At 44.0% G+C, this 26,729-nt stretch overlaps 1 protein-coding gene and 1 long non-coding RNA gene across 3 annotated transcripts in view; one reads left to right on the top strand and one right to left on the bottom strand.

Annotated features, from left to right (window-relative positions):
• Positions 1–5,359: 5,359 nt before the first annotated feature.
• Positions 5,360–20,571, bottom strand: LOC139358497 (uncharacterized). Its single transcript, XR_011613495.1, has 3 exons — positions 20,472–20,571; positions 15,309–15,406; positions 5,360–5,615 (listed from the first exon to the last, which is right to left on the bottom strand). It is a non-coding gene; the product is annotated as an uncharacterized lncRNA (long non-coding RNA).
• The window catches only part of LOC105481647 (glycerophosphocholine phosphodiesterase 1), a 63,899-nt gene continuing 57,516 nt past the window's right edge, over positions 20,347–26,729 (top strand). The window contains exons 1-2 of one of the 2 annotated variants that reach the window (XM_071079638.1): positions 20,387–20,541; positions 26,224–26,300. In XM_071079638.1, the coding sequence (XP_070935739.1) occupies positions 26,252–26,300 (49 nt within the window). In that variant the 5' untranslated portion in view covers positions 20,387–20,541; positions 26,224–26,251. Of the gene's footprint in view, positions 20,542–26,223; positions 26,301–26,729 lie in introns of both variants that reach the window. The other variant, XM_071079639.1, reaches the window with a different exon arrangement.

Here is a 26,729-nt window from a genome sequence, read left to right as displayed (position 1 = left end):
TTCTGAGAACAACCTTCTCAGTATCTGTTATGGGTTGACTCATGTTCCTCAAAAACACATGTTCAAGTCCCAACTCCCATACCTGTGAATGTAACCTTATTGGGAAAGACAGTCTTTGCAGAAGTAATCAAATTAAGATAAAATCATTAGGCCAAGTGTGGTGGCTCATGCCCATAATCCCAGCACTTTGGGAAGCTGAAGCAGGTAGATCACTTGAGGTCAGGAGTTTGAGACCAGCCCGGCCTAAATGGTGAAACTCCGTCTCTATTGAAAATACAAAAATTAGGCCAGATGCAGTGGCTCACGCCTGTAATCCCAGAACTTTGGGAGCCGAGGCGGGCAGATCACCTGACATGGGGAATTCGAGACCAGCCTGACCAACATGGAGAAACTCCATCTCTACTGAAAATACAAAACTAGCCGGGTGTATGCCCGTAATCCCAGCTATTCAGGAGGCTAAGGCAGGAGAATTGCTTGAACCTGGGAGGCAGAGGTTGTGGTGAGCCAAGATCACGCCATTGCACTCCAGCCTGGTCAACAAGAGCAAAATTCCATCTCCCCCACCCCCCCCCCAAAAAAATACAAAAATCAGTTGGGCATGGTGGCGGGCACCTGTAATCCCATGGACTCAGGAGGCTGAGGTGGGAGACTTGCTTGAACCCAGGAGGCAGAGGTTGCAGAAAGCCGAGATGGTGCCACTGCACTCCAGCATGGGTGTCAGAGCAAGACTCTGTCTCAAAAATAAATGAGTAAATAAAAAGATAAAGTCATTAGGGTGAGCCCTAATCACATTGGTCTCCTTTTCTAAGAAAAGGAGAAGAAACACAGAGACAGACACACAAAGAAAAGACAACAGGAAGAGAGATACACAGGAGAACACTGTACAACAACACAGGCAGCGATTCAAGTGATGCATCTACAAGCCAATAAGTGCCAAGCATTGCTGGGAGCACCAGGAGCTCAGAGAAAGGCATGGAATAGATTCGCCCCTACAGCCTTCAGAGGGATCATGGTTCTGCTGTCACCTTGATTTTGGACCTCTGACCTTCAGAACTGTGATAGTATAAATTTATTTCACTTTAAATAAGTGAGTTGGCCGGGTGCAGTGGCTAGCTGGGACTACAGGTGTGCTCCACCATGCCCAGCTAATTTTTTGTATTTTATAGAGATGGGTTTTCACCATGTTGTTGAAATGTAGAGATGGGGTTTCACCATGTTGTCCATTCTGGTCTCGAGCTCCTGACCTCAAGGAATCTGCCCACCTCAGCCTCCCAAAGTGCTGGAATTACAGGTGTACGCCACCACACCTGGACCAAGTTATGTTTAAAAACTGACCTCCAGGTGCTCGGAGAGACTGATTTGAATAATACAACTGTGGCCAGCTCTGTGTGAATTACTCTTTCTCTATTACAATTCTCCTGTCTTGATAAATTGACTCTGTCTAGGCAGCTAGCAAGGTGAACCCATTGGGTTGTTATATCCTGGGCTCCAGTGATCCTCCCACCTCAGTCTCTCAAGTAGCTGGGATCACAGGCCCACACCAGCACACCTGGTTAATTTTTGTGTTTTTAAATTGCTGGTAGAGACAGGGTTTGTTGCACAGGTTGGTCTCACACTCCTGGGCTCCAATGATCTGCCCTCCTTGGCCACCCAAAGTGCTGGGATTATAGGCATGAGCCACCTCACCTGGCCTTAATAAAATATCGTAATTTCTCTAGACCAAGCATTTGTACAAGATATGGTCCCTTAGGAGAAGAAATATTGTCTGGTTGGTAAAATAGTTACTCCAAGGTACAAGTATGCCAAACAAATTAGGCTATTTGTGGCTGAGAGCAGTGGCTTACACCGGTAATCTCAGCACTTTGGGAGGTCAAAGTGGGCGGATCACTTGAGGTCAGGAGTTTGAGACCAGCCTGTCCAACATGATGAATCCCCGTCTCTACTAAAATTAGCCAGGCATGGCAATCGCCTGTAATCCCGCCTGTAATCCCAGGCTGAGGCAGGAGAATTGCTTGAACCCAGGAGGCAAAGGTTGAAGTCAGCTCAGATCGCGCCACTGCACTCCAGTCTGGGTGACAGAGCGAGACTGTCTCAAAAAAAAAAAAAAAAAAACAACAAATTGGGCTATTCATAAATATCATTAATTGGGACCTTTTATGGAAGCAACAGGCGGCAGAGATTCAAAAAAAGAAAAAAAAGCTCACATCAACACTCAAAGATGTTATGTATAGTATGTAGTGTTTCCCTAATCAGACTGAAACAGCTGAAATGGGAAAAATTTTTAGGAGAGTTTTTTGTTTTTTGTTTTTCTTTTTGCCATTCTTGGGATTCCTTCATGTTACAGCTGGGAAGATAGCCCCCATGACATGCAGAGCCCAGTTGTGAAGCATTCTACCTAAATAAATAAATGAAGCCTGAATTTGAGCCAGATTGGTAAGTTCATCAATCATCTTTCAATTTAGGAACTGTACATGCTGGTAAATATCGAACTGGCTCTCCAAGGAGAATAGCCCTGATTTATGGTGTTTTCTGCTGGCTTCTGATTCCCATGATGGCCAGTTTCAAGTCCCCAAGCTGAGGACAGTGAACTTGAAGTTGAGAGGAGATACATGTACCAAGCATTTGAGCTATCTTCTGAACAGTATTGCTAAGGAGTTTTTATTTTTATTTTTTAATTTTTAATTAAAGCTCCGCCTTCCAGGTTTACGTCATCTCCTGGCTCAGCCTCCGAGTAGCTGGGACTACAGGCGCCCACCACCACGTCCGGCTAGGTTTTTTTGTGTGTGTTTTTTAGTAGAGATGGGGTTTCACCGTGTTAGCCAGGATGGTCTCGATCTCCTGACCTCGTGATCCGCCTGTCTCAGCCTCCCAAAGTGCTGGGATTACAGGCTTGAGCCACCGTGCCCCGCCAGGAGTCTGTTTTAATAGTAGTACTCGACATCTGCAGAGAACATAAAGACATAAAGGAAGAGTATTGTTTTCTGTGGACCAGGTATCTCACATACGAACTCCTTCACAGTTGGCATTCTTTTTTAATCCTTACATTTGATGAGGGAGATACTCTCAGTTTTATAGGCCATAAAACTAAGGGCCTAAGAGAATTAGTGGTTTGTATAAAGTCGCACAGTGAAGCTGAACTAGGTACATTATTTAACCTTAATGGCCTTTGTTTCCTTTGCTGTAAAATGAACTAACAATAGTATTTCAAAGATGGGCCAGGCATGGTGGCTCACACCTGTAATCCCAGCACTTTGGGAGGCCAAGGTGGGTGGATCACTTGAGGTCAGGAGTTTGAGACCAACATGACCAACATAGTGAAACTCCTCGGCTCACACCATCCTCTTGCCTAAGCCTCCTGAGTAGCTGGGACTATAGTCGTGTACCATAATGCCTGGCTTTTTTTTTTTTTTTTTTTGAGACGGAGGGAGCCTTGCTCTGTTGCCCAGGCTGGAGTACAGTGGTGTGATCTTGGCTCACTGCAACCTCCCCCTCCCAGGTTCAAGTGATTCTCCTGCCTCAGCCTCCCCAGTAGCTGGAACTACAGGCATGCACCACCACACCCAGCTAATTTTTGTAATTTTATTAGTGATGGGATTTCGCCATGTTGGCCAGGCTGATCTCGAACTCCTGACCTCCGGTGATCCACCCACCTTGGCCTCCCAAAGTGCTGGGATTACCGGCATGAGCCACCGCACCTGGTCTATTTTTTTTTTTTGGAGGGGGACACATGGAGTCTTTCTATGTTGCCCAGGCTAGTCTTGAACTCCTGGCCTCAGGCAATCCTTCCACCTCAGCCTCCCAGAGTGTTGGAATTACAGATGTGACCCACCACACCCGGCCTTGGCAATTGTTGAATACAATTCTGTTTGGATTATAATGAAAGTTTAGGGGCAGGGCAGGGTAGCTCAGGCCTATAATCCTAGCACTTTGGGAGGCCAAGCCGGGCAGCTCACTTCAGATCAGGAGTTCGAGACCAGCCTGACCAACGTGGCAAAACCACATGTCCACTAGAAAAAATACAAAAATTAGTCGGGAGTTGTGGTGCATATGTGTAGTCCCAGCTACTTGGGTGGCCAAGGCACGAGAATTGCTTGAACCCGGGAAGAGGAGGCTGCAGTGAGCCAGATGGCACCACTGTACTCTAGCCTGGACGAAAGAGCAAGACTGACTCAAAAAAAAAAAAAAAAAAAAGAAAGAAAGAAAAGAAAAAGAAAAAGAAAAGAAAAACAAACAAGCAGGCAAGCAAGATTGGGTTGTATACTGATGCATGCAAATTATTTTAAAAAATAAATTAGACCAGGAATAATAATGTCATTGCCACTCATGGATGTTATGATGCTCTGTCTGGGGTGGGAGTACTAAGAAAGGAGATGCAGCCAAGGCCCCAGGGCATTTAATAACTGTTGGACAAGACACCCATGGGGACACAGTGAGAAATGATATTTCTCATGAGTGTTATAAGAGAGACAGGAAGACAGAACTGAGTTGAATACATTCACAGCTAGACAGGGAGAGCAAATGTGTTTCTTTCCAGCCTACTGTGCTGGTGAGTTCTCCTCGAAGCCTTGTGTTGAAAATGACTGCAGGGCCTCTTCTGTGGAGGTGCAATAGGGCTTTGTGTTCATCGCATCTGCCTCCTCCTCTTCCTCATATTGCATTGAGGCCAAAAGGTAGAGAATTACTTGAAGCAAGCAAAGGGAGGCCTTCTGAAACTATAGGTTCATAATATAGTTTATGATATGACTTCGGTATATAGAACACAGAAACATGCACCAATCGTATTTAAAAAGAGAGATGAAAAGAGACATTATTAAAAAAGGAGAAAGAGATGAAAAGAAAACTGCATACTATATAAAGAGATGTGGGCATCTTGGTTTGGCTGAACCTGGTGAAACAGGAAATTTTCCTTGACCCCTTCATGGGCCTCATGACAAGGATGCTACACTTACTCAGTCCACAGCTCTCAACCCCTCACAGGAGGAGGAGCACGCAGGTGAGCAGGTGCAGGTGCCAGAGTGAGCGCTTTTGGGCACAAACAGGAGCAAAATTCCATGTGGGCCCCTGGCAGTGTCTAGCGGGGAGTTCCCACGACTCCCAAGGCCCCAGAGGGTGTGTGCTATAGTGCTCTTTTAGCTTTGCCATCTACAGATGGCTTAAATGTTAAACAGCTCAGTGGGCCCTCTCTTTTTTTGTGAGGTGGTTGCTCTCTGCCAGCGAGGGCAGAGGGTCAGTGTGACAACCTTTAGCGTCTGCACCCATGGCACCTGAGTTCTTGTTTAGCATCCAGGAAAAATCAGGTCACACAAATGAACTGAAGGGTGGTGAATACAGAGGATTTTATTGCTGATGAAAGTTGCTCTCAGCAGGAAGGGGAGCCAGAAGCGGGATGGAGTGGGAAGGTGATCTTCCCCTGGAGTCTAGCTAGGGATGGAAGCAAGGTTGTCAAGCCGTCCCTCTGTAATCAAGCTGCTTCTCTCCGACATCCAACTGCAGTCTCTGATGTCCAGCTGCTTCTCCTCTTCTCCCCTTCTCTGCTCTCTCCCAGTCGGGTCAGGGGTTTTTATGGGTACAGGATGAGTGGCATGGTAGGTCATGAGTGGTTTTGGAAAAGGCAGCTTTCAAGTGGGAAAACAGGAATGCATGTTCTCACTTTGGGCCAAGGTTCCAGGCTTGAGGGTAGGGCTTTACCAGGGACCCTGCCCTTTTCTGCCTACAATTTATCTGACTCCTGTCCCTATCACTGGCATACTACAGATCATCATTATTTTGAAGACAAAAAGAGATTTCTGGGTAACACAGGATTCTTAGGGCTCCAAGTTCCTTAACATTTTCTAAATAAGTTTTGATCTTCTAGGGAAAGAATTTTGGCTGTTCGTCTTATACAAGGGGTCCTAACTTTGGTTATAATTCTATAATTTGAATGATGAATTGGTGACTTGAAAATGGCTTCTCTGGAGTTTGATCTGGGACCTAAGGATGTAATCACTGACTTTAATGATGTTTTGACACTTTATTAGACAATTATACCATTTTATTTTATTTTCCTTTTTTTTTTTTTTTTTCGAGACAGGCTCTGTCTCAAAGTGTCTTGGAGCACAGTGATGTGATCGTGGCTCACTATGGCCTTGGCTTTTCAGGCCCAAGCAATGCTCCCACCTCAGCCTCCCAAGAAGCTGAGACCACAGGCACAGGCCACCACACCTGGCTAAATTTTTTAGTTTTTGTAGAGACAGGGTCTCGCCATGTTGCCCAGGCTGGTCTTGAACTCCTGGATTTAACTGATCATCCCACTTTAGCCTCCCAAAGTGCAAGGATTACAGGCATGAGACACCACACCCGACCTGAGGCTATTTTTCTTTTCTTTTCTTTCTTTCTTTCTTTTTTTTTTTTTTTTTTTTTTTTTGAGACAAAGTCTCGCTCCTGTCCCCGAGGCTGGAGTGCAATGGCATGATCTCGGCTCACTGCAACCTTGGCCTCCCGAGTTCAAGTGATTCTCCTGCCTCAGCCTCCCCAGTAGCTGGGATTACAGGTGCCTGCCACCACGCCTGACTAATTTTTGTATTTTTAATAGAGATGGGGTTTCACCAGGTTGGCCAGGCTGATCTCGAACTCCTGACCTCAGGTGACCCACCCACCTTGGCCTCCTAAAGTGTTGGGATTACAGGCATGAGCCACCGTGCCCCGCCACCTGAGGCCATTTTTCTATAGAACTCTTCTGTTGGGAATTCCCTGCCTGGAGATTCTCTCCCAAAACCCAGAAAAATGTTGAAGACACCATTGCAAAATTATAACTGAGCTGACCTAACCAGCTCCACCTTGCTTCTAACCTCCAAGCTGTCCTTGTTCATTCCTGGGCATAGGCTGAACTAACTTTGGGAGAAACTTAGTTTATAGTTTAAAACAAAGACAATAACAGTCCTTTTCCCAAAAAAAAAAACCTCCTTCTTGCCTGCGGACTAGACTGCCTTTGTAGGATTAACAAATTAGGCACAAGATTAGAAATTATGGTTTAGGAGTCATGCAGCTAGAGGCTACAAGATGCTGACCCTCCCTAAACTGCTCCTAAGATTAGTGCTTGAGATATTTTGCAAACTCTGCCCTTGATGGATCAGCTGGTACCACCCAGAAAGATAAGCTGGTTCATCCGATCCTGTGGCCCCACTCAGGAACTGACTCAGTGCAAGAAGACAGCTTCAACTCCCTATAATTTCGTCTCTGACATGGCTAATCCACATTCCTGGCTCACCAGCTTCCTCCCACCCACTAAGTTGTCCTTAAAAACTCTGATCCCCTGGCCGGGCACAGTGGCTCATGCCTGTAATCCCAGCACTTTGGGAAGCCAAGGTGGGCGAATCACCTGAGGTCAGGAGTTCAAGACCAGCCTGGCCAACATGGTGAAACCCCATCTCTACTAAAAATACAAAAATTAGCCAGGCGTGGTGGCGGGCGCCTGTACTCTCCGCTAGTTGGGAGGCTGAGGCAGGAGAATTGCTTGCACCCGGGAGGCGGAGTTTGCAGTGAACTGAGATTGAGCATTGAGCCACTGCATTCCAGTCTGAGCAACTGAGCGAGACACTCTCACCAAAAAAAAAAAAAAAAAAAAAAAAAAAAAAAAAAAAAAAAAGCAAAAGAAAAACCTCTGATCTCCAAATGCTCAGGAAGACTGATTTGAGTAATAATAAAACTCCAGTCTCCTGTACCAGCTCTGTGTTAATTACTCTCTCTATTGCAATTCCCCTGTCTTGAGAAATCAGCTCTGTCTAGGTAGCGGGCAAGGTGAACCCACTGGGTGGTTACAAATTCTCTAAAATCAATTAATACTATTGATTGATTGATTGATTGATTGAGACGGAGTCTCACTCTGTCACCCAGGCTACAATGCAATGGCGCGATCTTGCTCACTGCAACTTCAACCTCCCAGGTTCAAGCGATTCTCCTGTCTCAGTGTCTTGAGTAGCTGGGATTACAGGCACTCAGCACCATGCCCGGCTAGTTTTTGTATTTTTAGTAGAGATGGGGTTTCACCATCTCTACTAAAAGATTAGTATGTTTTACTCATGCCATGAGGTAAAACATACAACTCAATCATATTGGCCAGGCTGGTCTCAAACTCCTGACCCCAAGTGATCCGCCTGTCTCGGCCTCCCAAAGTGCTGGGATTACAGGTGTAAGCTACCAGTGCTCAGATTAAACCAATATTAGAATTTATTAATCCCTATTAAAAATTTTTTTTTCAGAGATGGTATCTCACTATGTTGCCCAGGCCGATCTGAAACCTTGGCCTCAAGGGATCCTCCCACCTCAGCCTCGCAAACGGCTGGTATTACAGGTATGAGCAACCATGCCCACGCAAATGCTATTTTCCATACTTGGCTGAGTAATAAAATAACTTAGGAGATCGTTTTCATTTCTGATGGGCATTGGTTGACTGAACACACTATAATTTAGTCTTTTTCTTTTTTTGAGATAGAGTCTCGCTCTGTCGCCCAGGCTGGAGTGCAGTGGTGCGGTCTCTGCTGGCTTCAACCTCTGCTTCCTTGGTTCAAGTGATTCTTCTGCCTCAGCCTCCTGAGTGGCTGGGATTACAGGTGTGTGCCACCATGCCTGGCTAATTTTTGTATTTTTAGTGGGAACTGGGTTTCATCATGTTGTCCAGACTGATCTTGAACTCCCGACCTCAAGTGATCTGCCCACCTTGGCCTCCCAAAGTCCTGGGATTACAGACATGAACCACTGCACCCGGCCCTAATTCAGTTTTCCAATCATGAGTTATAGGTATAATGTTTGTATTAAATAGGTAAAGACCACTTACTCTGATTTTTAAAAATACCAGCTAGGGTGGTAGCCCACACCTGTAATCCCAGCACTTTGCGAGACCAAGGTAGGTGCATTGCTTGAGCTCGGGAGTTCAAGATCATCCTGGGTAATATAGCAAAACCCCATCTCTACAAAAAAATACAAACATTAGCTAGACGTGGCGGCAGATTCCGGGAGTCCCTGCTACTGGGTGACAGAGCAATACGCTGTCTCAAAAAAAAAAAAAAACCTTAGAATGCTAATCATTACTTTCATATTCCCTTGGTATTTATTTTCTTTTCCTTTTTCTTTATTTTTATTTTATTTACTCTTTTTTTTTTTTTTTTTTTTTTGAGACAGAGTCTCGCTCCTGCCACACAGGCTGGAGTGCAGTGGTGCTATTTTGGCTCAATGTGACCTTACCCTCCTGGGCTCAAGTGATCCTCCCACCTCAGCCTCCTGCGTAGCTGGGACTACAGGTGCATGCCACCACACCCTGATAATTTTTGTATTTTTAGTAGAGATGGGGTTTCGCCATGTTGCCCAGGCTGGTCTCAAGCTCCTGGGCTCAAGTGATCGGCCTGCCTCAGCCTTCCAAAGTGCTAGGATTACAGGCATGAGCCACCCCACCTAGTCTGTCTTCCTTTTTCTTTAGGAAAATATTTTTATTATTTCATTTTTGATCTCTTAGCCTGTTTATATGTAGTCACATTAATTGATTGTATGATAGCATTGGTGAATTCCAAATGGTTTGGATGATTTCCACCCTCTCTCTATGCACCTTGGGTTTGGATTTAATTTGCTCTTTTAGCAGGAAAATACAGCAAGGGACATAGCCAGGATGCTCAACTATTTTCATGAAAGAGGATAAAGTTCCCTTTACTGAACAGGATTGAGATAATCGGGAGTTTGTTCTTTACTCTGAAATCCAAAGCCTGGAATCCTGGGCCAGGCCAGAAATATGAAATGCATGATTAGGAGAGTGAGCAACAGGGCATGGTGGGGGCCTGTGCTGGGTTGGGGTATGCATTCCAAAGTCAATACATTTAAAAAAAACCTCTTCAGTAGCTAAGCCCTGCATTGTTATATGATTAATAAATAAAATGTTGACATAGGGTTGACAAACCTAATACTTTTTCCTGAAATTTTCAGCAGTCTCTGTGAGTATATTTGTACTGTTATGTGCCAGCAACTGTGCACATAACAACTGGTATGATCAATAAGACATAGTCCTTGCCAGGGCCAGGCACGGTAACTCACACCTGTAATCTGAGCACTTTGGGAGGCCGAGGCGGGCAGATCACTTGAGGTGCGGAGTTCGAGACCAGCCTGGCCAACATGGAGAAACCTCGTCTCTACTAAAAATACAAAATTAGCCAGGTGTGGTGGTGCATGCCTGTAATCCCAGCTACTCGGGAGGCTGAGGCAGCAGAATTGCTTGGACCCGGGAGGCGGAGGTTGTAGTGAGCTGAGATTGTGCCACTGCACTCCAGCATGGGCAACAAGAGCGAAACTCTATCTCAAAAAATAAATAAATAAAATAAAATAAAATAAAATTACCTCCTTGCCTTGAAAGCCTGCTTATAGGAAAGCAAAATAGAGATATAACAGATAAAGGCAAGGAAGTGTGAGTTGTCACTCTTTGTTTTCATGTTGTAAGTAAATAACAAAGGTACGGTATGAGCCAGCAAGTCAGGAGTAGAACAGAGAGCAAAAGCACGGCCTCTAATCTTCCCCCATCTAAATCATGCACATAATTAATTGGGTGCCATTGCCAAGAACCCCTGTCTTCCTGACTCCAGTCCTAGCTCACTTTGGCTGGCTTCCAGCCTGGAGTTGGCAGCTGGGATTTTGAGCCTGGTGCGTGGTAACCGCGCTGTTAGAGCTCTTTTGTTCACATTAAGGATATACCCTGTAAACAGCAGCTCATTCCGTAGACAGTCATCAATATTTTCACTAAAATGATAAAAAGATAGCCAGTGAATTGTTGAAACATTTAAGCAGTAGAAAGAATTCCCTTAGGGAATCCATTTTAATGCAGAATGCACAGGACCGAGAGGCATTTGGAAAGATACAAAAAATAATCATAATAACATTATTATTCATCATCATAATAAATGGACCAGGGAGGAAACAAAATGGCTCAGTTCAATGTTTTCTGAAATAACTTTGGCTTCTTCGTTTTATAAGGTCTTGATTTCTAAAGAGTTTATATTACACATGCCTTAAAGAGCTGCAATTATGTTACATTGTGTTAAAGGTGGTAATTTTTCTTTAAAGCTTCATTGGGCCGGGTGGGCGGTGGCTCCCGCCTGTAATCCCAGCACTTTAGGGGGCCAAGGCAGGTGGATCACCTGAGGTCACAGGTTCGAAACCAGCATGGCCAACATGGGAAACCCCGTCTCTACTAAAAATACAAAATTAGCTGGGCATGGTGGCTCATGCCTGTAATCCCAGCTACTTTGGGGGCTAAGGCAGGAGAATCGCTTTGACCTAGGAGGCAGAGGTTGCAGTGAGCCGAGATCACATCACTTCACTCCAGCCTGGGTGACAGAGTGACTCTCCGTCTCAAAAAGCGGGGGGAAAAAAGCATTCATACGTTTCTTAATGAAAAAGAAAAGCCAGCCAGGAGTGGTGGCTCACGCCTGTAATCCCAGCACTTTGGGAGGCAGAGGCAGAGGCAGGCGGATCACCTAAGGTCAGGAGTTCAAGACCAGCCTGACCAACATGGTGAAACCCCACCTGTACTAAAAACACAAAATTTGCCAGGCGTGGTAGCGCATGCCTGTAATTCCAGCTACTTGGGAGACTGAGGCACGATAATAGTTTGAACCTGGGAAGCGAAGATTGCAATGAGCCAAGAATGCACCATTGCACTCCAGCCTGTGTGACAGAGTGAGGGTCCTTCTCAAAAAGAAAAAAAAAGAAAAAAAGAAAAGCCAGGCACAGTGGCTCACGCCTGTAATTCCAGCATTTTGGGAGGAAGAGGCGGGCAGATCACCTGAGGTCAAGAGTTCGAGACCAGTCTGGCCAACATGGTGAAACCCCATCTCTACTAAAAATACAAAAATTAGCCAGGCATGGTGGCAGGCACCTGTAATCCAAGCTACTTGGGAGGCTGTGGCAGAAGAATTGCTTAAACCCAGGAGGTGGAGGTTACAGTGAACTGAAATCGCGCCACTGCACTCCAGCCTGGGGGACAAAGTGAGACTGTCTCCAAAAAAAAAAAAAAAAAACTTTTTCTTTTTTTTCTTTCTTTCTTTTTTTTTTTTTTTTTGAGACAGGATCTGGCTCCCGCACCCGCCCTGAAAAGGAAAAAGATTTAAAAAATTAAAAAATGGTAACAGCCTTTCTCAAAACTAAACTGCCTTTGTAAAACTAATGAAAGGCCACAGGTTAGGAGGATGGGAGGGGTTTAAATTTGACTAAGATGCAGATGTATTACAAATCTTTATTCTGGAAATCACAAGATTTGTAACTTCTCCAGTTACTCCTGCAATTAACATCACTGTTATAGAACCTAAGATTAGACTTTTGAGATGGCTTTTGAATTTGTTTTTCTTTCTTTTGGAGACAAGGTCTCCCCTCTGGGCTGTAGTGCAATGGTGTGATCAGAGCTCACTGTAGCCCACAACCTCTCAGGCTCAAGAAATCCTGCCACCTTAGCCTCCCAGGTAGCTTAAACCACTAGGACATGCCATCACATCTGGCTGACTTTTATATCTTTGTAGAGATAGAGTTTTGCCACATTGCCCAGGCTGGCCTCAACTCCTGGGCACAAGCAAACCAGCTGCTAAGGCCTCCCAAAGTGTTAGGATTACAGGTGTGAGCCACCATGCCTGGCCCTTATTTATTTATTTATTATTTATTTATTTATTTTTGAGATGGAGTCTTGCTCTATCACCCAGGCTGGAGTGCAGTGGTGAAATCTTGGCTCACTGCAAGCTCTGCCTCCCAGGTTCATGAAATTTTCCTACCTCAGTCTTGCAAGTAACTGGGACTACAGGCGTGAGCCACCGCGGCTGGTTAATTTTTTATTTTTATTTTTTAGAGATGGGGTCTTGCTATGTTGCCCAACTGGTCTCACATTCCTGGTCTCCAGCAATCCTCCCACCTTAGCCTCCTAAAGCATTAGAATTACAGGCATGAGCCACCGCACCAGGCCATCCTGTAGTGTTACATTCCCATTTCATAAAGGAAGAAATGGGTCAAAGAAGACCTTTTGATCTTATCATGTGAACCTTTCTTGCTCCAGACATTTGGATCTTATGATAGATTCAAGAAGTTGGAAAGTAATACACCCAAAAAACTGCAGCCAATTTAAAATTGGTTTAAAGGCTCACATTTGAGGCACTTCCTTGGTCTTCTTAATATAGGATTAATCTTTATCTTTGTTTTGTTTCGTTTCTTTCTTTCTTTCTTTCTTTCTTTCTTTCTTTCTTTCTTTCTTTCTTTCTTTCTTTTTTTTTTTTTTTTTGAGATGGAGTTTCACTCTTGTTGCCCAGGCTGGGGTGCAATGGCACAATCTCAGCTCTCTGCAACCTCCGCCTCCCGGATTCAAGTGATTCTCTTGCCGTGGCCTCCCGAGTAGCTGGGATTACAGGCATGTGCCACAACGCCCAGCTAATTTTGTATTTTTAGTAGAGGCAGAGTTTCTCCATGTTGGCCAGGCTGGTCTTGAACTCCCGACCTCAGGTGATCCACCCGCCTCGACCTCCCAAAGTGCTTGGATTACAGGTGTGAGCCACTGCACCCGGCCTTTAGGATTGATCTTTATCTAAAAGAACAATCAATAGCAAACACTAACAATTTTGTCACCTACATGAAATCTAAGTAGTGCATACTATAATTTGGGAAATTGCCCATGGACTCAAGCCAAGGGAATAAAAGGCGTGGACAGTTCATTTGAGTAGCAGGGCCACCAATGAGGTGCATAAAACACATAAAATTGATAGTGTTTGAGTCTGGTAAAAGATTCTCACATTAGAGCAATTGTGAATATCTGAGGAGAATAGTCAAAATATTTTCATGAATTGGCCAAGAGATAAGTATAAGTAATTACTCTTTTACCCAACTCATAATGAATATTTCTGGGAGAAGAATCAGTGCAAAACGAAGCTGATAATAGCTAAAACTGCCAAGGTAAGCTGTGCTATTACCCAAACATTGCTGGAAGAATCAATACTTTGTAACAAAATATAGACTTGCAAAATTGGACTCATGAAATAATGTGGCTACAAAAGGAAAAGCACAATGGTAGAAGCTATAGTTGGCGGTTGGTTTAAAAACTCACCGTATCGGCCAGATGCGGTGGCTCACACCTGTAATCCCAGCACTTTGGGAGGCTGAGGCAGGTGGATCACAAGGTCAGGAGTTCAAGACCAGCCTCCCAACATGGTGAAACCCTGTCTCTCCTAAAAATACAAAACTTAGCTGGGCATTGTGGCGGGCATCTGTAATTCCAGATACTTGGGAGGCTGAGACAGGAGAATTGTTTGAACCCAGAAGGCAGAGGTTGCAGTGAGCTGAGATTATGCCATTGCACTCCAGCCTGGGTAACAGGGCGAGACTCCGTCTCAAAAAAAAAAAAAAAAAAAAAAAGATTCTCACAGTAGAGCAATTGTGGAATATCTGAGAATAATAAAAATATTTTCATGAATTGGCCAAGAGATAAATATAAGTGATTATTCTTTTATCCAAATCATAATTAATATTTCTGGGAGAAGAATCAGTGCAAAATGAAGCTGATAATAGCTAAAACTGCCAAGGTAAGCTGTGCTATTACGTAAACATTGTTGGAAGAATCAATACTTTGCAACAAAATATAGACTTGCAAAATTGGACTCATGAAATAATGACCACAAAAGGAAATTCATAATGGTAGAAGCTATAGTTGGTGGTTGGTTTAAAAAATCCGTGTATTGGCCGGGCACAGTGACCCACGCCTGTAATCCCAGCACTTTGGGAAGTGGATGTGGGAGGATCACTTGAGCTCAGGAGTTTGAGACCAGCCTGGGCAACATGGAAAAGCTCCCCTCTACCAAAAATGGTGGCACGCACCTGTGGTCTCAGCTACTTGGGAGGCTGAGGTGGGAGAATTGCTTGAGCCTGGGAGGCGGATGCTTCTGTGGGCTGAGATTGCACCACTTGCACTGCAGCCTGGGTGACAGAGTGAGATCTCATCTCAAAAAAAAAAAAAAAAAAAAAAAAAATCACTGGATCATCCTGAGCAACATAGTGAGACTACATCTCTACACACACACACACACACACACACACACACACACACACACCCCAAATTAGCCAGGCATGGTGATGTGCACCCATAGTCTCAGAACAGAACAAGATCCTGTCTTGGCCAGAACCAGTGGCTCACTCCTGTAATCCCAACACTTCGGGAGGCCCAAGCAGCAGATCACCTGAGGTCAGGAGCTTGAGACGAGCTGGGCCAACAATTCAAAACCCCGTTTCTACTGAAAATACAAAAATTAGCTGGGCGTAATAGTGCACACCTGTAATCCCAGCTACTTGGGACGTTGAGGAAGGAGAATCACTTGAACCCAGGAGATGAAGCCTTCAGTGACCCAAGATAGCACCATCGCACTTCAGCCTGGAGGACAGAGCAAGACTCTGTGTCAAAACATACATCAATAAATAAACCAGTAGCAGCAAAACTTTTACCAAAGATTAATGTCTACAATGTCACAGGCTGGGTGCGGTGGCTCATGCCTGTGATCTCAATACTTTGGGAGGCCAAGGTTGGAGGATAACTTAAAGTCAGGAGTTCAAGACCAGCCTGGCCAACATGGTGAAACTCTGTCTCTACTAAAAATACAAAAATTAGCTGGGCGTAGTAGCACACACCTGAAATCCCAGCTACTTGGGTGGCTGAGGCAGGAGAATCACTTGAACCTGGGAGGTGGAGGCTGCAGTGGGCCAAGATTATAAGACTGCACTCCAGACTGGGTCACAGAGTGAGTCTCTGTGTCCAAAAAAAAAAAGTCCACTTGTGAATGGTAGGATTCAAGCCCATGTCTGGCTTCTATGTCTAGAGTTTTTTGCATCAATACTGCTGATTTTTTTTTTTTTTTTTTTTTAAGAGACATAGCCTCCCTTTGTCACCCAGGCTGGAGTGCAGAGGTACAATCATGGTTCATTGCAGCCTGGACCTCCCAGACTCAAGAGATTCTCCCCTCTAAGCCCCTAGAGTAGCTAGTACTACTGCCTGCTGCCACCATATTTTGCCATATATCTGACGTGGAGATATATATATATATATATATATATATATATATATATATATATATATTTTTTTTTTTTTTTAGCTACAATCACTTTTTTGTTGCCCAGGCTGAAATGGTACTGTTTTCTTTCTTTTTTTAAATCAGGCAGCCTCCTGAGCCAGAGTAGGCTCAGACTCCTTACTACAGTTTTTCAAAAAATGATGGCATAAGGTGAGATCCTGTGGTCCTGATTTCAGACAAATGAGGTAACGTATTTCATTATTTAATCAAGTACAAGAATGAATGTTAAATATTTTATATAATTCAAAACATATGGAGCTCTTCTGGAAGTAATCAGGTAAGACCTAAATTGATCTCATTAACCATGTGCTTGAAAAGTTATGGCTGGGAGCCATGGCTCATGCCTGTAACTCCAATACTTTGGGAGGCTGAGGTGGGAGAGTCTCTTCAGACTAAGAGTTCAAGTTCAGCCTGGGCAACATGATGAGACCCCACCTATACAAAAAGTAAAAAACAATTAGCCAGGTGTAATGGCATGGTGGCACACAACTGTGATCCCAGCTACTAGGGAGGTGGAGGTGGGAGGATCGTTTGAGCTCAGGAGGTCAGGGGTGCAGTGAGCTGTGATCATGCACTCTAGCCTCGGCAACAGAGCAAGACCCCCCCTCAAAAAAAAAAAAAAAAGAAAAGAAAGGAAAGAAAAGTTAACATTTCACAGAGTGTTGGGAGAAAGGAATATGGGAATGCATTACCTATATTCTAATTATCTATATTCTACTTAAATATCCCAATCAGAGCAGCGTGATTTTGGAGTAATCTAAAATACGTTGCATTATCAAAGAGTTTCTAAGCAAGGCTGTGTAAAATGGCATCTGCAGGAATTCCTTCTTCTCTTGGATGGTATATGCTTCTCTGTCAGTCTTTTTATTTATTTATTTATTTTGAGATGGAGTCTGGCTCTATCGCCCAGGCTGGAGTGCAGTGGCGCGATCTCGGCTCACTGCAACCTCTGTCTTCCAGGTTCAAGCAATTCTCTTGCTTCAGCCTCCGAAGTAGCTAGGACTACAGGTGTGTGCCACCACGCCCAGCTAATGTTTTGTATTTTTAGTAGAGATGGGGTTTCACTATGCTAGCCAGGATGGTCTCAATCTCCTGACCTCGTGATCCGCCCTCCTCGACCTCCCAAAGTGTTGGGAATACAGGCGTAAGGCACCACTCCCAGCCTCTCTGCCCATCTTCTAATGCTACTGGTTTATTCCATATCTTTTAGAATGAGCTTGTCCAACCCATGGCCCAGGGATTACATGTGGCCCAGGATGGCTTTGAATGCAGCCCAACACAAATCCGTAAACTTTCTTAAAACTTTATAAATTTTTTTGCGATTTTTAAAAAGGTCATCAGCTATCTAAAGTGTTAGTGTATTTTATGTGTGGTACAAGACAATTCTTCTTCTTCCAACGTGACCCAGGGGAGCCAAAAGAACCCCTGTTCTAGACATTCCTGTTTCTGGCCATTGATGGCATCTTTTGAACATGTATAATTCTTCTGTCATTTCAAAAGGATTTAGGGAAGGAACAGGTCTATTAAACGGAACTATAAACATTATACCTTGGATTAGGTCTATTAACTGGAACTATAAACATTAGACAAATAGCTTGACTCAATGGTGGTTATAGAAAAAAATAAAGATCTGGCTGGGTGTGGTGGCTCACGCCTGTAATCCCAGCACTTTGGGAAGCTGAGGTGGGTGGATCACCTGAGGTCAGGCGTTCGAGACTGGCCTGGCCAACATGCTGAAACCCCATCTCTACTAAAAAGAAAAAAATTAGCTGGGCATGGTAGCAGGCGCCTGTAATCCCAGCTACTCGGAAGACTGAGGCAGGAGAGTTGCTTGAACCTGGGAGGTAGAGGTTGCAGTGAGCCGAGATCACACCACTGCACTCCACCCTGGGAACAAGAGCTAAACTCCTTCTCAAAAAAAAAAAAAAAAAAAACCATTTCGAAAAAAAAAAAAAAGAAAAGAAAAATACAGATCTATAAACATTTTAAGGAAACAAACTCTTCTGAAAAAATTCATCACTGAAGTATGACAGAGGAAATTCACTCCAAGCTACGTAGGAAATGTAGGACAGCAGAGTTTAATGGGTAATGGCACATAACCAGAAGGAATTTTAATTCTTTAAGAAATCTGGGATTAAAATGAGTACTATCAAAAAACTATTGCATCCTGAGCCTAGCATAAAGCAGGCACTTAATTATTTAACTGAATGGATGACATTGTCAGAAATTTTCTGGGATTGAATCCAAGCTAAATATCAAATGTGGTAGAGAACATTCCGATTTATAAAACCAGAAATTCTACCTAAAGCTAGAGCTCATCCAATCCAAACACATTTTTAGTAGGCCCATTTTGAACCAGCGTGCAACTCGAGCTATTTCTCTATGTCTTGTTGTAAGAGAAATTCAACATCTCCCAAAAGGTGGTTCTTTTTAGTTGGTTTTCTGTTTTGTTTTGTTGTTGTTTTTGCCAGAGTCTAGCTGTCACTCAAGTGGGAGAGCAGTGGTGCAATCTGGGCTCACAGCAACCTCCACCTCCCAGGCTTAAGTTATTCTAGTTCCTCCGCCTCCCGCCTCCCAAGTAGCTGGAATTACAGTCGTGCGACCACACCCACCTAATTTTTGTATTTTTAGTAGAAATGGGGTTTCTCCATGATGCCCAAGCTGGTCTCAAACTCCTGACTTCAGGCGATTTGCCCGCCTTGGGCTCCCAAAGTGCTGGGATTACTGGCGTGAGCCATCGCACCAGGCCTCTTTTTACTTTTCAATATCTCACTTTAAGTAAAAGCTGCTAATATAAGTTTATATTGGACAGTAACCAGAGAGTAACTTTGATACTGGTAAGGTAACACTGTAAGTTAGGTGAGTTGCAAAGTTTTTTTTTTTTTTTTTTTTGAGACGGAGTCTCGCTCTGTTGCCAGGCTGGAGTGCAGTGGCGCCATCTCGGCTCACTGCAACCTCCACCTCCTGGGTTCAAGCAATTCTCCTGCCTCAGCCTCCCAAGTAGCTGGGACTACAGGCGTGTGCCACCACAACCGACTAATTTTTATATTTTTAGTAGAGACGGGGTTTTGCCGTGTTTGCCAGGATGGTCTCAATCTCTTGACCTCCTGATCCCCTCTCCTCAGCCTTTCAAAGTGCTGGGATTACAGGCGTGAGCTACCGCGCCCGGCAAGTTGTAAAGTTTCGTAAGAGAACTTCAAGTGGCAAATGCTGATTAACTTTCTGGAGACCACCAAAGGAAAGGAAAAAAATAAATTTTTTTTTTGTTAGGGCTCATTTTTTTAGAAAATAAACTACGACTCTGGCAGGGAGAGTCTGCTTTCAAAAAAGTTCCTTCAAACTTTAATTTGCATACTTGTTAACCTGGGGATGTTGCTAGAGGCAGATTTGATAGGGCAGGTCTGGGATGGTCCTGGGAGTCTGCAATTCTGAGTTCTGGCAGGTGCTACTGGCTTGTCGACCACACTTTGCGTAGCAAGGGTATAAACTCTCATCCAGCTAAGGTGACTTAATCGTTTTCAATTAATGATTTGATCTAAGTGTGACTGTTGTTTTGCAACGAAAGACAGTTTCCAGAAAACATCAGTACTGGTAATTTCCCCCGTTTTCAAACACGGGAAAAAAATACAACTCAACTCTGAATTGTAGCTCCAGGCTCCACAGTCAGTTCTTTCCTTCCCTCCCTCCCTCCCTTCTTTCTTTCTTTCTTTCCGATGGAGTTTTGCTCTTGTTGCCCAGGTTGGAGTGCAATCTCGGCTCACTGCAACCTCCGCCTCCCGGGTTCAAGCGATTCTCCTGCCTCAGCCTCCCGAATAGGTGGGATTACAGGCGCGCGCCACCACGCCCGGCTAATTTTGTATTTTTAGTAGAGACAGGGTTTCACCATGTTGGCCAGGCTGGTCTCCAACTCTGATCTTACGTGATCCGACCGCCTCGGCCTCCCGAAGTGCTGGGATTACAGGCGTGCGCCATCGTGCCCGGCCCACGTGGGTTATTTCTGAGGCGGCTTTGATGGACCACAGTACACACCTATGACCCCAGGGCAGGTGTCAAGGTGCTGGCGCTGGGGTCAGCTGAGAAGGGCTGCGGGGACACGGGGGATGCCCGGCCGCCCTCGGCCGCAGACGTCAGCCCTTTCCAGGAACGCGCGGGCCCGCACCCCCCGCGCGCGGCTGCCGATTGGCTGGGATGGCGCCGGGCGTGACGTCAGGGCCCGCCCCACCGCCCTCCGGCCCCGCCCCTTGGGGTGGCCTGGCAGTTTGGTCTGGAGCAGCTGAAACCGGTTTGAGCGCAGCCGCTTCCTGCCGCTCGGCGCCGCGGCGGGCCGCTTTGGGGAGCGCTGGCGAGGCGCGTACGGCGGGCGCACGGTACCTCTGCCTGTGGTCCTCGCTCTCGGGCGGGGCGGCGGCGACGCGGACCTGCGGACTAGCGAACCCGGCAGGTGAGGCGGCGAGCCGGGTGCGGGGGCCGGGCGGCCGCTCACGTGGCGGGCCGAGCTGTCAGGGCGGCCCGGGACGCGGCGGGGCTGGGGGCGTCGGGGCCAAGGCGCAGGCGGGGTCCTCGGGCCGGGCACTGCCAGCGGGGGAACGGCGGCCGGGCGTTCGCTGCGCTAAACCGGTGGCTGGGACGCACTCGACTTTTATTGTTCACTGCCGCGCTTCCGCTAGGCTGCCTGGGGCTTAGTTCCCTTCTAAAAAATACGTGGAGCATTTGAGGCGTAGCAGGGTAAGTGGAGCATAGGACCACCGCAAATATGCAGAGTACTGAGTCCGGGAACAAAGACACCAGAAATGCAGGTGAGGTCCTCTGGGGACATCCCCTGCCCCACAGCGGCCCCCTGGCTCACCGCCGCTCTCTGTCCCTAAGTTACTCATCGTGTTTTGACAACTGCTTATTTTCTGAAATTGCCTGGACACGTAGTCTAGGACATGCTTGTATAATTCAGTTATTCCAAGAAACCAAAGTGCCTTTCCTAGGAAAAGATTCCAGGAATAGTCATGAGTGCCCTCGATACAATTTTTTAGGTCGGCTGCCCCTTCTCTCCAAAGCTCTACTTTTTCCAAAGCTCTTCAGACTGCCTTGCTGAGGTAGGAGAGAGAGCCTCAATCACTTAAGTGTCTTATCAGCCCTCTACCCAGACTCCACTGGCCCGCTGGAAAAGAAATCGGGCATGAATTGTAGAGGATCTTCCACCTTAAGGCAGCTGTTAGTCTTAGTCTGATGTAGACCTGCATAGAGGAACTGATGGAACCGAGCAGGATGTTTGGACCCGATGTTTTTTCTTCACACTCTTCTGTCGCCTCCTCCCATTTCTGCACAGCTCTCACCCACTACTCTACCCCGTCATGCTTCCCCTTGCTACGTTTCTGACGAGTTGTGACTTAACTAAGAAATAAACACAAGGTATTAGTCTTTTTTTTTTCTTTCAAAATTCCTAATGTCATGGATACAAATAACACCAAGCAAACAAGAAAACTGCACATGGTGCAGTCCATTCCTGATTTAAGAACTAGGAAGAACCAAGAGCTAGAGAAAACCAGTATTCTAGACAACATTTAAATCTGCATAATAACGACATGGGAAAGCTGGACTCTGAGAAATAATGACCACAAAAGAAAACTCATCGTAGCAAAGTGAGTAAAATTTGATACGTACATAAAGTACGTCGATGAATCAAATCTTTATGTATGAGTTAAAACAGGAAAAAAACGTATGAAACATACGCATGAGAATAATATCACGATAAAATGAATGGAAAACATTTGGGAAAATGTTACTGCATTGTTTAGAAAGTTGATCAAGGAATTAACTTGGTTTAATTAAACCTATTCCAGAAACACTTTCTTAATAAAGACCCATTAATGTCTTAACATGTTTGATTAAGATATTGGCTTCATGTATACCGGAATCAGAATGACAGTCACAACTTATCAGAAATGTAGCAAGGGTTGTAGTGATCCTTCACCAAGATGAGCAAAAATTAACTCAGGGAAAGGTAGGCATTTTATATATTACTTTATTTAGCTAGTTAGGAGGATCAAAGCTGCCAAGGCCTAGGAAAGGGCAAGGATAATTGGAAACAGCTTTTTTCCTTGAAAAAATTCAAAGGAAAACAGAGATGTTCCTTTTAGCCAGCAAAACACTTTAGCTAAAAATATCTGACTTCAATTTAGCTCTAAAGTAAATGTCCCTGTACCTTGGTTTACTTCATACCCCTTTTGTTTCCCAGGCTGGTAAATCAGTAGTGTCACGTGTGGGGAAAGTTTGAGGAAAAGAACAGAGTAAAATTTATTTTGTCAGGTAGTGTGAACTCTGAAATTTTTAAAAATGTAGATTACCATGTCATATTTTGCTAATTGCTTGAGTCTTTTAAAAAGGGTTATTTAAATACTACTCAATCTCAGATGAGAATGCTGTTTAGTCTTTCTCTTCAAAAATTACAAAATAGATGGTATGTTTTCAAAAACCAAAAAGCAGAGGTCTATCTCAGAAAGTGTAGTTAGTCTATATGTGAGGTAATAGGTGAGTTGGTTACATTATCTGGTCAGCTCATGTGCATACAATGACTAACATTTTTCATCTTACTCTTGTTTTTATGTATATCCAGAACTGACCTTCCCTTTCCAAGTTGGGATTTTTTTTTTCCTTGTTTAGAAGAAGATGTATGGGTGGGTGCATACATTTTTTGTTCCACAACACAGTCGTTTCTTTTACTTGGTCACTGCTGTTTTGGTGGTAACTGGATGCCAAAATTGTATACTTCAACACAGCACCAGACTTTTGGCCTCTGTCCATAATCAAGTAAATTGCATTTGGAACAGCTCCCAAGGCTTTTATTTGGTATGGTATCACATTTGGAGAGGGAGGGCGTTCAGGGTGGAAATCAAACCAGATTGCTTGACTTTGGTAAATCAAGTGGAAGATGATGCTTTGTTGACTTTTGGAGAGGTTTACTGGGAGGTGTTTTTGTGCTTGTGTATATAGCTTTGTATAGTACGTTTACTGCAGCTGTTTACTGCTAAGTTACTGTAGTCACTCTTCTAAACAACTTTGAGAATAAAAGACTCAGTTTTTGTAATCAGTTCATTTCCCTTTTATTAAATTTACTTAAGTTTTCCATTTGCCTTAATGCAGTAGAAATCTAGAGATAATTTTGTACTAGCTGTTGATTTTGGTGCATAGGAATAATATCTGATTTCCATTCGGTTGATTAAAATAGTTAGTTAAAATTAGTCAACAAATAGCAAAATACCAACTATTTAATCATGTATATGAGGTTGTCCTTAGTTGAGAACCGCAACAGTAAACACCAAATGAAAGCGCACCTTATAGGTTAAGATTGAAGTTGGTCATTCAGCCGTTTTGATAGGTGATGGACTATTTGCTCTCTTAAATGTAATTCAGTAACTTAAATGTCAGGCCTTTTTTTTTTTTTTTTTTTTTTTAAATCGAGACAGAGTCTCACTCCATCACCCAGGCAGGAGTACAGTGGCACAATCTCAGCTCACTGCAACCTCTGCCTTCTGGGTTCAAGTGATTCTCATGCCTCAGCCTCCCAAAGTGCTGGGATTATAGGCGTGAGTCACCATGCCTGGCCACCATGTTTACTCTTAGATGCAGAAGATAGTATAAGAAATTATTTTGATGAAGGGAAGTCTTTTTTTTCTTTTCTTTTCTTTTCTTTTTTTTTTTTTTTGAGATGGCATCTCCCTCTGTTGCAGAGTGCAGTGGCGCAGTGGCGTGATCTCGGTTCACCACAACCTCTGCCTCCCGGGTTCAAGTGATTCTTCTGCGTCTGCTTACCGAGTAGCTGGGACTGTAGGCACGTGCTACCATGCCCAGCTAATTTTTGTATTTTTAGTAGAGATGGGGTTTCACTGTGTTGGCCAGGCTGGTCTTGAATTCTTGACCTCATGATCCGCCCGCCCGGGCCTCCCAAAGTGCTGAGATTATAAGGAATGAAGCCACCACGCCCGGCCTTTTTTCTTTCTTTCTTTCTTTCTTTTTTTTGAGACAGAGTCTCGCTGTGTTGCCCAGGTTGGAGTGCAGTAGCACGAATTTTGCTCACCGCAACCTCTGCCTCCCAGGTTCAAGCGATTCTTCCGCCTCAACCTCCTGCGTAGCTGGGATTATGGGTGCCCACGACCATGCCCAGCTAATTTTTGTATTTTTAGTAGAGACAGGGTTTCACCATGTTGGCCAGGCTGGTCGACCTTAGGTGACCCACCCGCCTTGGCTTCCCAAAGTGCTGGGATTACAAGCATGAGCCACCGTGCCTGACCAAAGGGAAGGTTTTCACTAGTGTAGTATTGTGTGTTCTAACCAAAATGGTAGAGTTGCCAAATAGGGAATTTCGTATCCAAATATGACATGACTCCACACTAGTGGTCTTGCGCTCTGTGAGATGAATATTTGACAATGTACATTTATAAATATATATATATATCAGTGTTACATTTTATAATTGATGTAAATGTGATGATACATAGTTTATAGCTAACATGGAGCCTGGACTCTTGGCCCTCATCTCAACCTGAGCCCATTGATGTTTGGAGCTGGACAATTAATTATTTGTGGAGGGCTGTTCTGTGTATTGTATGGTGTTCAGCAGCACTCTTTGGCCTTTACCCGCTAGATGCTAGGAGTGCCACTCCCAGTTGTGACAACCAAAAATGCCTCCTGACATTACCAGATAATCCCCTGGAGGGCAGAATTGCCTTTGGTGAGAACTGCTGGTATAAATCTATCTACCTTGACTGGGAAGTGTGGTTAATTTTTGCGTAGCAGTGTTCATTAAATGATTCGGGGGGAGGGGGAGGGAGCAAAGCAGAACTGGAAAAGTGACTATGGAAGGTAGCTATGCAAGGTACTTCAGAATTGTTTTGTAAGGTAATATATAAATGCAAATGAAATTTAAGCTGGTAATGTTCATGATGCAGAATAAAGATGTGATTGGAATTCTTGTAGGAACATTGGTGGGTTGGGGGCAAAGGTTTTTTTGGGGGGTGTTGGAGAAGTTATGTAGAATATGATGTGTCTTTGGATGGAGTGTGTTTTCTGTCCACTTAAATTATGTAAGTATCTCAAAGTATATTATATGTATGTGTGTATTAATCTATTTTTTATATTCCTTTAGGTATTTAAGTTAGTGGATGGGAAACAGATTGCTTTGACAAGGAAGAAATGAAAAAATTAGCGATAGTTGTTTTTCTTCTCTACCACAGTATTACCCGGGTCAGGAAAGATAGGGTTGAATTCAGAACAGCTGCTTATCAGAAGAGAAAGTATGTAGCAAGAGAATCTTGACAACTTAAAAAATAACAAGTTTGGATACTTTGTTTTACAATGTGTATTTCAGGCGTGCATTCTGTCTTGTCTTCTTTTTGAGCATACATTCTTAAAGAATAGCTTTGTAGCACTAGGCTTCAAACTTGCTAGATACTTCCCAAGTAATTGAGTCAACTGTATATATAAGGACTCTGAAATTAATCTTTTTTTTTTCTCATAATTGAGATTCATTTTCATTTTTTGCTTTAATAAAAAAAAAGCTTTATTCAGACTGTGTTTTGTTTTTTTGAGACAGGGTCTTGCTCTGTCACTCAGACTAGAGTACAGTGGCACAATCACAGCTCACTACAGCCTCAACCTCCTGTGCTAAAGTGATCCTGCCACCTCAGTGTCAATCTGTAGCTAGAAGTACGTTCCCCATGCCCGGCTAATGTGTGTGTGTGTATATGTATATATGTGTGTGTGTGTGTGTGTGTGTATATATATATATATATTTTTTTTTTTTTTGTAGCTATAGGACCTCACTATGTTTCCCAGATTGGTCTCAAACTCCTGAGCTCAAGTCATCCTCCTGCCTCAGCCTCCTTAAGTGTTTGTATTACAGGCATGAGGCACTGTGCCTGGTTTATTTTTTGCTTTTTCACTTGTTTCTTCCCCCTATCCCCACCCCGCACTAAAGTTACTTTAAAACAAACAAACAAACAAAACCCCACCATAAAACTGCAAAGACATTAAATATTGCTTTTAAAAATATAAATGGTTGAAGTTGTTTCTTGATGGTGGCTATCTAATGCTAATATTTTTATACTGTAAGTTACTTTTTTTTTTTTTCTAGCACAACATCATAAAAGAAATCCATCAGAATGACACCTTCTCAGGTTGCCTTTGAAATAAGAGGAACTCTTTTACCAGGTATTTTTAAAGTTTTACTTTAAAACAATTAAAATTAAATTAGCATGTTTCTTATCTGGATTACCTTAAATATGGAGTTGCTATTAGAGTGCACCTGATTTTTTAGATTAAAATATCTGTAGGTCCTGCCTGATATCAGAAATGTACTTGGAGCATAGTAAGCACACCAAAAACCTCCTCAAACACTGTCTTGTTCTCATGTTTTCCCAAAAAAGCTGTGAATTTATACTTTACTTTGCACAGGACAGAAATGGTTGGGCTGTGGTTTCTAGGCAGCATTAAAATGAAGGAAACTTTGCTAGTGCAAGAAGTTGGTAGGCCAGGCGCAATGGCTCATGCCTGTAATCCCAGCACTTTGGGAGGCCGAGGTGGGCAGATCACTTGAAGTCAGGAATTCAAGACCAGCCTGGCCAACATGGTGAAACCCCG

The sequence above is a fragment of the Macaca nemestrina genome, chromosome 15 (genome assembly GCF_043159975.1).
Source record: "Macaca nemestrina isolate mMacNem1 chromosome 15, mMacNem.hap1, whole genome shotgun sequence".
NCBI classification, from domain to species: Eukaryota; Metazoa; Chordata; class Mammalia; order Primates; family Cercopithecidae; genus Macaca; species Macaca nemestrina.
Note: the sequence above shows the minus strand (reverse complement) of the source record. Positions and strands in the feature narration are given on the sequence as shown.